Raw genomic sequence first — 12,064 nt, forward strand, 5'->3', positions numbered from 1 at the left:
CCACCTGAAACCCCACCTGGAGTCGGGTAACATAATGGCAACGCACCCGACACTCAACGTGCATGCCCAGCCCGGTGTTGTCTACACCCACAGCAAGGACGGCCTCACGAAGCATTTCAGTCGGTACCCAGGCGCTTATTTAAAACATGGTTTTCATTATTGTAGAGAAGCAAACAAGCCTCCACCCTGGTGTCTCACCTGCGGGCAGTAACTGCATGGTTTTTGATGGACAGTTAAAAACCAACCACGCAGATTCTGAAAGTAAATCATAAGGATTTTCTGCAACCAAAAAGAGAGAGATCTTCTATAAGGGTAATAATAAAAAGCACTCGAACAAGCACATGAAATTTGCTTGAAGATTCCCTCAAGGTTCATTTGCGAATTGCCCAGGAAGATGGAGCCTGCATGTTGGTGGAAGGAGTTCTGCCACTGAGATGCGGCTAAATCAGTTCTGAGCTAAGAAGCAGCCGAGACGAACAAGACGCCCTCACTGACACAGTTGTAGGATGCACGTTAATGTTCTCCGAAGACACACCCGAAACATTCTGCACAGACCAGGCTGAAGCCCGGGCAAACCCGGAGGACCGGAAGTCGCACGACGGCAGCCGCGGATCCCGAATCACCCAGGAGAGCTGCATCCTCGACGGAGAAGAGCTCCCCTAGAGGAACTTGCCTTTGGTCTTTCTCAGGGTATTCAACAGGGTGATAAAATGGTGAGAATGATAATTAATAAAAATCTGTGCTCTGAATACTCATCTTTTCAGAAAAACGTAAAGTGTTAGAAAGTGACTTTGAAAGCTTGTTCTGCCAGGCTGAGGGTACCGTTTTCCTGAGCTTTCAACTCCAGGCTCCATTTTTATTTTTCTTCATCAGGAAAAAGAATCACAACAAAGGATAAATTCTTTGCTTGTGCTAATGGCACGTTTTACAAATATGTTTTCAGCGTTGAACCTTCTTGGTCCACATTGAAGATAAAACTTATCATTAGTTTTATAGCCCACGGCAAGGTCTTGGCAAAGAACATGAAATCTGAGAGATGGACAAAGGAACTGAATGTCGGAACTGTGAGTTATTTAAGACTCTCGGTTCATGTTCATGTAATAAAAATTACAAGATCGGCGATAGCGAGAGAAGAGCATCCGCTGTCTTTTTCCACAGCACATGTTTTCCTGAAGCGGTCAAAATGACTAACTGGCATAGAAGGCTTTTCAAACTTCCATGTTTCATAAGCAACTGAATTTATCAGAAAGAAGTTTGACACTTACGGAAATGTCCGCCAACAGCAGCCTCTATGTTTTGCCCAATACCACCGACTGGTTGCATCCCAGACACCTCTCTTTAGGGAACAGTGGTGGGTGGGATGGCAAGGACGTCTGTTGCCATTTATATCCATTTTTGTGTGAGTTTGTATTTCCAAAATATTGTCACACTAAGCTGTAGACTCTGATATGGAGTGTTAAGCCTCTTTAATTCAGGAGAAATTTCTGAAATTGGTGCTCATTAATAGTATCTTGCAAAATAACCCATTGGGGCAGTAGCGAAGATTTTCTATTATGCAGATGGTAAGTAATTTGCCACATTATTTTTATATTAAAATAAACACAGGTAAATTAGAGAGTCACCTATAAACGGTTCATAAACATTTAGGATAAAACACATGAGCTCCAAAAAAATATCTGAGGGGCTGGCCCCATGGTGTAGTGGTTAAGTACGTGCACTCCGCTGCTGGCGGCCTGCGTTCAGATCCCAGGTGCACACCAATGCACCAATTGTCAGGCCATGCTGTGGTGGCGTCCCATGTAAAGTAGAAGAAGATAGGCACAGATGTTAGCCCAGGGCCAGTCTTCCTCAGCAAAAAGAAGAGGATTGGCATGTTGTTAGCTCAGAGCTGATCTTCCTCACCAAAAAAAAAATATCTGAGCAGGCTCCTTCATCGTAGAGTCATTAAGAGGTAGGAATTTATCCTCAGATGTCCTTGAAGGAATTTTTGGTAGAAAACAAAATTATTATAAATCTTGCTAGAATAATCCAAAAATAATCCTAATATCTTTGCATGGAGATCAAATAAGTTAGATTCAACTAAGAACTATTTAATAAGACATTTCCATAGATTGGCACTGATCTCCCTAAGCAAATTAGATGGCACATAGCTTACAATAAATTTAAAATTATGGGAAAACCTTGTTTTAGTTTTCTGGGGAGTTGTTTTAAAAATAGTTGTATATCAATTAAGCTCCATTTCACTTCCACCATGATTTTAAGGAATTGTTTCACAAAAGAACTGAACACCAAACTTAATTAGATTGCTCCTGAGAATTTTACCATTTAAGGAAAACACTACCATTGTCAATCCATTTAATTTATCCAAACACTAAGAAGTTGGTCAACATAAACCAGGCACCCATTTAATCATTCAACACACATGGATTGATGGCTTACGACGTGCCAGGGACAGGGCTGCGTGGGAACAGAGCAGTGAAGGAAATGGTCGAAAATCCATCCCCAGGGCGATGACGTTCCAGTGGGGATGACAGACTGACAAACAGACAAACTAGAAATGCTGTGTAGAAAAATAAAGCCAGGGGTTATAAAGTGACGCTCACCCTAAATCAGAGGGTCAGACGGTCTAATATACACATAACAAGAGTTCCAGAAGGAGAGAGAAAACTGGAGCAGGAGAGATATCTGAAGACATAATAATGAAGAACTCTCCAGGGCAGGTGAAAAGCATCAAGCTACAGATCTAAAAAGCATATTATACCCCAAGAAGAAGTTTTTTAAATCCTCCCCTGAGCAGTAAAATTGCTTACAAAAAAAAAAAAGACAGAAAAAATCTTAAAAACAGACAGAAAGTAAAAGACAGATCAACATCAAAGGAGCAAAATCAGAATGAGAGCTGATTCTTGGAAAAGAAAAACAAGGAAATGATATCTTTAAAATGCTCACAGAAAATTAATCTCAACATAAAATCCTAGACCCAGTAAAAGTATCCTTTCAATGAGAGCAAGACAACATTCCAGACAGACAGACGGAGCTGATTCAACTCCAGCAGACTCGCACTAAAGGAAACACTAAGTGTGTTATTTGGGCATAAGAAAAATGACCCCAAATGGATAACGCAGAATAAAGAGCAATGAAAATCATCCACATTCTATCCAGTATGAAACTTGGCTTATTTCTACATATTGGACACGACAGCAGTGAAAAAATATAGAACTTGAAGCAAAATCAACTATATTCTGCCAAAGTCCGTTTGCCCCACATCTTTTGAAAAAGGACAATCCTCACAGGAACCAAGAACCATGTCATTATCAGGTTATAAAATGAAATATTCAAATTTTTTCCTGCCATGGAGGAAATTTCACATCTTTTGGAGTGTCCTGTGAGCACGTGCATTTTAAACTATGACGAATGCAAACCACTGTCATTTATGATCACAGATGATGTGATCACGATCCTATTGACTCTAGGCAGGAAGTCCCTGAAAATCAGTAAGGGAGACCCTCATTAAAAGAAAGGCTCCAGCCTCCCACCCTGGTGCCGCCGCCCTCCCCAGAACCTTCTCCCAGACCAGTGACCGCAGGGCTGTCACGCTGGCACGTGCACGTGCCCTCCACACTGCTCTGGACCGTTTCAGCCACCACCTCCCCAACCTGGTCAGAGACGGACAGGGAGGGGAAAACCCGTCATGGCCTAGTTTTTCCTTACATTGTGTGTTCACCTTTGGCTTGGCAGGAACCCAGAGAACCTGTCAGGATATCTCACGGCAGAAAGAGTTCACTGTCACCCTCTGTTCCCCTCCACACTGTCTCCACACTCCACCACATTCTTCCCATTTCCCCTGAAATATGCTCTATTAAGACAAGACAGTAGCTATAAAATTACTGTCAATTACAGTGATGTTCACACTAATGAAAAAGAATCAAATGACATTAATACAGCCTTAGTAGTTACTCCAGATCCTGTGTTCACATTAAAATACTACTAGCTCACTGCCATTACAAGTGTGTGTGCAGAGTGAGGGGGTGGGAGGGAGTGTGCGTGTGTGTGATGTGTGTGACGTGTGTGTATCTGTGTGATTGTGTGTGCCTGTGTGATTGTGTGTGCATGCATGTGTTGGTGTGTGTGCAGGTGTGCACGTGGGTGTGTGCGCGCACATGAGACCCCACAGAGTATCTGACGGTATATAAATTCGAGCAGTCCCCTCTATTCTGGCAACTTTGCGATTCCATGCACGCCTGGAAGCATGCTGCTTCACCCATTTCACAAAATTAAACACAGTGCTACCCTCTAATACAGACTTGCCTCACTTCACGTAAAAATTATATCCCTGAATGTCTTGTATAAATTTAATTTGTGGAAAGTGAATTACATTTTAAATATAGTAGGCCCACTAACTATTTAAAGAAATGCTACAATGTCTTTCTTATATACTGCTTTAAAAAAAGGTATGTAAGGATTTTCTCCAAGTAAGGCATCTTTTAATAGCTATGTGAGCCATAATAACACTCATTTTCATGGGTGAGCTGCGGATTCACTCTCATGACTCTTAATAATGGTAGCCGTAGCAGTGGAGGTCATGGCGATAGTAACCGCAGGGGTGGTGGTGATAGTAGTAGAGTAGTTAGTAGGTTTATTGGCTTATCAGAGGCCACACTGCTAGTAAGTCACAGCGGTGGTATGAAAGTGCTCTACTTCCACAGTCCACCCGACTGACACAATCGCGTGCACTTAAATGAATGTCCGACAATCTCCGTGGATCAGTCACCCTGGCGGTGACTGTGTGGGAGGCTGACGGAGACCCGTTAATTCTCTCGCGCGTCTACTCTGTCTCTAGACAGGCGTAAAGACACTCAGCCGTGTGCTGCGTGTCACGCGTAGGCATCAGTGTAGGCCAGCACCTCTCCGTGCGTATCAGGTCGCGCAGATTTGCATCAGCATTGTCTCCGTTGGCGACCACTCTGGTAGAGAGACTGTCCAGGTGGGTGGGGCTCTTTCGGAGACCACCGGGACTGTCTCAACAAACTGAGCTCTTACCCGGCCAAGGTGACCAACATTCTCCCCAGCCAGCCCCCGTGCCCCACAGTCACGGCTCAGACAAAAGGCGTTCGGACGTGGTTGAGGGCAGCTGGAACCCCACACCTGCAAATCCAGTCCTCCTGCCAGAGGTGTGGGAGGGTCAGATTACTCCTTCCCCAGGAAGTCTTCTCACTGGTTCATAGGCCAAAATACCAGAGCCTGATCCCTGAAACCTACGGATTATCCTGTTTGGGAAAAGGGTCTTTGCAGGTCTGATTAAGTTAAGGATTTTGAGATGAGTTTATACTGGATATGTCAGTGGGTCCTACACACCAGCACAAGTGTCCTTATAAGAGAGAGGCTGAAGGAGATGGAGAGAGACAGAGAGAGAGACAAGAGACAGAGAGAGTCAGAGAGTCAGAGACAGAGACAGAAAGGGAGCAGAAGCCACGTGAAGACAGAGGCAGAGATGGGAATGATTTCGGCCACAATCTCAGGACCTCCTGGAGCCTCCAAAAGCTGGACGTGGCAAGGAAGGATCCTCCGTTAGTGCCTCTGGAGTGAGCAAGGCCCTGGGACACCTTGATTTTGGACTGCTGGCCTCCAGACTGTGAGGGAATAAATTTCTCTTACTTTCTTTAAGCCACCCACTTGGTGGCAATTTACTGGAGCAGCCCCAGGAAATTAACACAGGGCTGCACTGTTAAAGTATAAAATCACATTGACATATGCAACATTGTTTTTATGTCCCCAGGTTACAGTTAAGACAAAAGTCCCCCCCCCATTCATACTGGGTTGGTTTTGTTGTGATTTGTTTTCTTTTTTGGATATCAAAGAGCAGGACTTGAGAACCTCTGGCTGAGGTGGTCTGCAGGGTGAAAAATATGAGGACTCCCAATGTACATACACGCGAACAGACCCTGTGACCTTGAACAAAGGTTGGCTGTGCACAGTGCTGAGTTTTCCAAGTGTTTATTTCTCAGGAGGACCTTCTTCTCTTCTTGGAGCACAGGGACACAAGCTCGTGTTTTCAGTGTTCAGACCATAAAAGCTCTTCCCTGGATCCTAACTAGGACTGGGCCCCTTGCCAACGGCAGGCTTTGATGGCTTCCATCTTTCTCTGGATAGAAAGCTCTGAATAGTCTCCAGGAGGATGTAACGCTGTGGACTGGGGTAAAAGGAGATAACATTGTATCTTCAGAGTGGATTGGATCCGGAGAAGGTGCTAATGTGCTATCTTGAGGATCATAATGAAAACGGGTCTTAGGAGGCTGCACCTGTGACTGTGGATGTACCGTGTACTTCAGACTTGATTTTGATTTCCATCATTTGATGACGACTTCAGGAAGAACGATCCCAGGAACGTATGCCTCTTTCACTTTCACAACCTCCAGACAATGGGAGGAAAAATGAAATGCAGACCAGATTCTCACTTCTGGGCCTGAGCACACGCGTCTTTGTATCATCCGGCACCATCTGAGAGGACCAGCCATGAGGTGACTGGCGCTGAGGGGACTGGGTTTGGACCTCCCCCTCTCAACGCTTTCAGAAACCGTCGTCCACGGCCTGGAGGAAATACTGAAGGAGCTCTGATCTATGGACTAGTCCCTGCTCGAGATTGGGGCACCAAATTAATTTAAAATTGTAAAATCAACACATAGCGAATGAGATCATTTGGACAAGTGCATAAGGTTCCTTAGAAACCAAGTGTCTCCCCCAGGCCAAAATAAATAGACAAAAGAAGAACCGGGAAGCGACCTAATCGAGCATCCTAACATGTCTTCGGAAGACCTTATCAATCTGAAGGATTATCTGTGTCTTCTCGATGACCACTAAATTGGGAAAGACTCTGTTACCCAATTGGGAACATTCTTGATCTGTATGACTTGGAGATCACTAAGCCAACCAGAGTTGGCCTTCACCCCTCAAATGAAAATGTCACGGCACTGGACACTTTCAGAATGCTCCTAACTGCCCTGTTTGACCTTCGACAAGAAGTTGTTGTGATCCGAGTACAGAAAAGACCAGCTGAGTCGCAGAGCGAATGAGGAGCAAAGACAGGACTGAACTAAGTTTCCAGATCCTAAGTCCACGCTGAGGCGGCTCCCCCAGCCCCACAGTCCCACCTCTGGTCACGGAGACACTCGTTGACATGGAAGATGGTGGCTGGACTTACAATTTATTTCATTTGCAGATAGTGGCTATGAGGGCTATTATAGTGACAAATCAACAATTTCTGCAATTTGATTTACGGAGTCGTGAGTGAGCTTCGGCATTTCTTACAGCATTAGCTATTTTCCTGTCCACACACTGCTTTGCTCCTACAAACACCAACAAACGGGCCAAAGCTACAGGGCAGTGGCTCAGGTGCTGGTGGGAGGGGAAGCGCCCTCTGCAGGTCAGGTCGCATCCCAGCCAGCGCTGGCTTTCTCTGCTTCTCCCTTCCCGCCGTCCCCCACCCCCGGTCCTCTGCGGGTGGAGATGGGGGGCTGGAGCGGCAACCCAGGTGGGGTGCCCTGCCAGGGCTGCAGCCGAGTCCTCTGCAAGTGGGTGTCTGTGTTCTGAGAGCCGGCAGCCAAGCGGTGACACTTTCCACAGCAGAGAGAGGACACAGAGGGAAACATTGGGTTCTCAGGGACTTTCCTCCAAGTTCAGAGCTGTGAGAAGAGCCAGGTGACAAGGCCATGCCTGGCTGTGTGCAGCTCTGGAGCAGTGCCAACCTCTCTTTGTGCCCGGTCACCCCTCACCTCGGCCACTGCCTCCTCCTGCCCAGTAGGACGGCCTCGGCTGCCAACGTGCCAGATTGTCCCCCTGCCTGGCTCTCAGCATGGGGAGCTACCACAGGGAATCACTTCAAGGAAAAGGAATGAGCCGACACAGATGGAATCAGCCTGGTGCCTGGCACTGCCCATCCATGACCAGGAGAAGGTCACCGGGGACTATGGTCTGGAGCCAGGCTGTGTAGGCGGCAGACTCAGACTGCGCCTGTGCAGAGGGTGGGCTGGGTCCTGCCCAGGAAGCCCCTGCGTGGGGGCAAGCCGGGGCAGCGCGAGGACCTGGGATCTGTAGCTTTGCAGCTCGGAGCTGCACAGAAGGCCAGCGGCCTCCAGGAAGGTGCGGGGCCCTGGGCTGTCACTGGATGCAGGGGTTGCTCCCTCACGGGATGTCCCTGCAGGCCCCCGAAAGCCAGCGAGCCCTTCACGCCCTGACTGCTTCCCAACACCAGGGCTTCTCCACCCACCGTGCGACTCGCCATGACCCCTGAGCAACCAGCCGCGGCCTAGTCAGTGCACTGAAGTGGCCAGTTCTGTCCCGCAGGCATCCCTCGCTCCAGTGACACACGACTCCTCCCGGAGAGAAGACCCTCGGGGCCTCCACTGGGATGGGGGGACCCGTGTGGATGGGCTGGAATGGGGAAAGCATCTGCAGGAGGAGCAGGGGCTGAGAGATCCAGAGACGGAGTTTCTGGGCTCTGCTGCATGTCCCACAGTTTCCCGGGAGAGAACAAACGAGATGGACTTCCTGCCCCGCTCACCTTTGTGAGCCGGGCCGCGCCTGCTCCACGTGACCCCAGCAGACCCTGGGCCTCCTCCACGTGACCCCAGCAGACCCTGGGCCTGCTCCACGTGACCCCAGCAGACCCTGGGCCTGCTCCACGTGACCCCAGCAGACCCTGGGCCACGTCCGGTGCGTGTGGAGCGGCCTTGGGGAGGCTTGGACCGTGGAAGGCATCTGGCCGTGGCCCCGGGAAATGGCAGCTCCCCTCCCAGCTGTGACTCTTTAGATTCCTGCCCCAAGGCCATGGAATGGAAACGTGGCCTCCAGAAGGAAGAGGACGACTGGGAGGAGGGCTGCGTCAGAGCCACGCATGTTTTAGATCCTCCGGACAGTCACAGCAGGAGGCGGGAGAGGCCTCACCGGGGCTGCGCTGCCCCAACATCTCTCCCGGAGCGTCTCTGGCCCTCCTGATGGGCACGAGGGGCATCACGGGGCACAGGCAGGACTGGAGGCCGGGCTGACGCTAGAAGCTACAAAGTGTGACCACCGTGCCAGGTTGCAAACAGGTGCTGTCCCGGAGGAGGACCACTCTGACTCTCCCTTCTCTGAGCCACTGTGTGAGCCTCTGACTACGGGGAACGTGTCGTCCCAATCAACAACCAGCATACAGTCTGACCAGGGGAGAAACTTAGAAAGAAGGACTTCCCTGCAAATTCTGGAGGCCTTCTGGACGGGACCAGCTTCACCAGCGTCTGCCCCGAGCAGCCACACAGGGACCTCGGTTAGAAGGACCTGCGCCAGGTTTAATGCTCTCTTGTCATCCTGAAAGTTTTAACAACTGTCGGACATGGGGACCCACGTTGTCGTTTTGCTCTGGGTCTCAAAAATTCCGTAGCCGGGGCTGTTTCTGGATCACATTGCTTGATTGATTATCCTGCACTCTTAGGTCCCTCGTCTTCATTAGCTTTTTATCTCATCGACCAAACCATAAACCTGAGGGCCTATCTGTACATTTACTGCCCCCGTGTTGGCCTCATGCAGAGCGGGGCGTGCAGCAGGTGCCCAATAAACGCACATTCTCAGATGGCTGTTACATGGCTCCCTGTGCTCATTAATCCACTCAGCAAACATTTACAGAAAGAGGGAAATATCTGGGCAGCACTTTATTATTACAAGACTGCCTTTACATTAAAAGGTGAGAAATGAATGCCAGCAATGTCTCAGTGCGAGGCTTTCATTAAGGTCGGGCTTTATTTTCCACATCAATCCCCAAAGTGAAACTGACCTGACCAAGGTTTACGTACAAAACGATGGCTCTGACACCAGCGCACACACAGACCGTCTCCCATTATTCTCCATCTCAGGGGAGCCCTGCTCAGGGCTGGGAATACTGATGCCTGGCTGCTTCTGATTTCTCTGACAGGAGTGAGTAACGCCGAGGCGCGCCAGCAGGGGAAGTCTCCCCACTTCAGCTTGAACTGGGTGGTGGGAAACGCGGACATGGAGATTATTGACGCCACCACCGGGAAGCGCAGCTGTGGGAGCTCCTCCAGGCTCTGCAAGCACATGTTCTCTGCCCGGTGGGCACGGCTTTACGGGAAGGTAATGCCCACTCGCTCCTTTTGGAGCTGGGGGGGTGGGGGGCCAGCTGCAGCCGCACTCGGGCTCCAGCCCGGACACAAACGAGGCGCTGGCAGAAAGCCATCAGTCGGTCTGATCGAGGGTGACACACGACACAAAAGTGGGTCCTGGGCTGTTTCCTTTTCCCCAGCTGCCCGTGGACTTCACTCTTGGCTACTCCAAGCATGGGCCCCAGACCAGCAGCACTGGAGCTGAGCTGTGGCTCCAGAGTCAAGAGGAAAAGCAGCATATTCCTGAACACCTGCTATGACCATGGAAGCCTTTTGAAAGTATTATTCCCAGGTCAGATATAAGGACACTTACGCTCAGAAGAGTGAGCTCATTTCCCCTGAATTACACAGGCAGAGAACGTCAGAGAGAGAACCTGGCAGCAGGGGGGCATGCTGGCCTCCAGACTCCCCGGAGACCCTGGAGGGTCTCAGGATCCAGACCTCCCGCCCCCCTGTTCCCCTAACCTCCCGCCGTCTGGGGTCCCTGCCTTCACTGGCCGCAGGGCTTTGCCTGGTGCAACTCGGAACCCAGGCAGACGGAGGACACATCCTCTTTCACTGTCTTCCTGCTGGCTAGCGATGTTCCTGGACCCTCCCACTTCTGCCTGCCCTGCTGATCTAGGTCCCAAAACCACCCACCCCCATCCCCACCCAGTGTGAGCCCTGACGCTCCTCCAAAAAGAAAAGAACACACACAGTGCTGGTATCTTCAGTAGCAGGCAAGTTCTTTGTTTATTTTGCTCATTAATCATTCACACTTCTTGTGAAGCAAAGTTTCCTGAATAATTAGGTTTCCCTGGAATTACAGAATCACCTCACAGAACTCAGAAACTACTACAGTCACTCTTTTCTTTTCGTATCATCTTGTATGATATTTTATGAATGGGCCAATTCAGGCAAAATAGATATTTTTCTTTGTTAACAGGTTTATTGAGGTGTGATTGACGTATAAACATTGTATACAGTCATGTGTCGCTTAACGACAGGGATACGTTCTGAGAAATGTGTCTTCAGGCAATTTCATCATTGTGCGAATATCATGTCCTTACACAAACCTAGATAGTACAGCCTACTACACACCTAGGCTGTACGGTACTAACGTTATGGGGCCACAGTCGGTCGTACATGCGGTCCGTCCTTGACTGAAACCTCGCTGTGCACTGCGTGACTGTATACTTAAGCTGTACAACATGATATTCTGACGTGTGTACGTTGTGAAATAACCACCACAATCCAGCTAATTAACACGTCCATCACCTCTGCAGAGTTACCGCTTCTGTGTGTGGTGAGGAGACCCAATTTAAGATCTACCCTCTTAGCCAATTCAAGTACACGGTCACCCTTTATCACGCCCCTTTTCTGTGTAAAGGAAGAGAGGAGGGAAAGCACAGTGCGGACCCAGGGGCCCACGTGTTGCTCCTGCAGACGTTCCATCGTCCGGGAGGCTCTGCTTCTGCCAGCCGCTCACCTGTTCTCTCTCATTCCCGTCCCACAGCTGAGCACGCGGATACCGAGCCACGGAGACACGCCATCAATGTACTGTGAGGCCAAGCTGGGGGCCTGCACCTACCAGGCTGTGAAACAGCAGCTGTTCAGAGCGTTCCAGAAGGCTGGCCTGGGCACCTGGGTGAGGAAGCCGCCCGAGCAAGACCAGTTCCTACTGACTCTATGAGGCTCTTGCCCCTGCCCTTCGACCCGAGTGAAATGCCTGGAGAAGGCGAGGCCGTGCGTGCGCGCGTGTGTGAGGACAGATGGTGCTGATGGTTCTGTGCATTCATTTCCCTGTGGTGTTCCAGAAATACGCGAGTGTGCAATGTTCAGATGAGGGACTAGACTTACCTTAGGAACAGGGTGCTTCTCAGATGGCTGCTCCCAGGTTGCTAGAACCAAGAATGCCCCCCAACCTAGAGGCACAA

The 12,064-nt window shown here is 49.5% G+C and overlaps 1 protein-coding gene across 1 annotated transcript in view; it reads left to right on the forward strand.

Moving 5' to 3' along the window:
- The window catches only part of ADARB2 (adenosine deaminase RNA specific B2 (inactive)), a 452,750-nt gene extending 440,930 nt beyond the window's left edge, over positions 1-11,820 (forward strand). Inside the window, exons 9-10 of the mRNA XM_087420916.1 lie at positions 9,941-10,119; positions 11,644-11,820. Coding sequence (XP_087277042.1) covers positions 9,941-10,119; positions 11,644-11,820 — 356 coding nt within the window. The remainder of the gene's footprint in view (positions 1-9,940; positions 10,120-11,643) is intronic.
- Positions 11,821-12,064: the final 244 nt, after the last annotated feature.

Source organism: Ceratotherium simum, chromosome 32 (assembly GCF_057802395.1).
Source record: "Ceratotherium simum simum isolate JZ-2026a chromosome 32, ASM5780239v1, whole genome shotgun sequence".
NCBI lineage: Eukaryota > Metazoa > Chordata > Mammalia > Perissodactyla > Rhinocerotidae > Ceratotherium > Ceratotherium simum.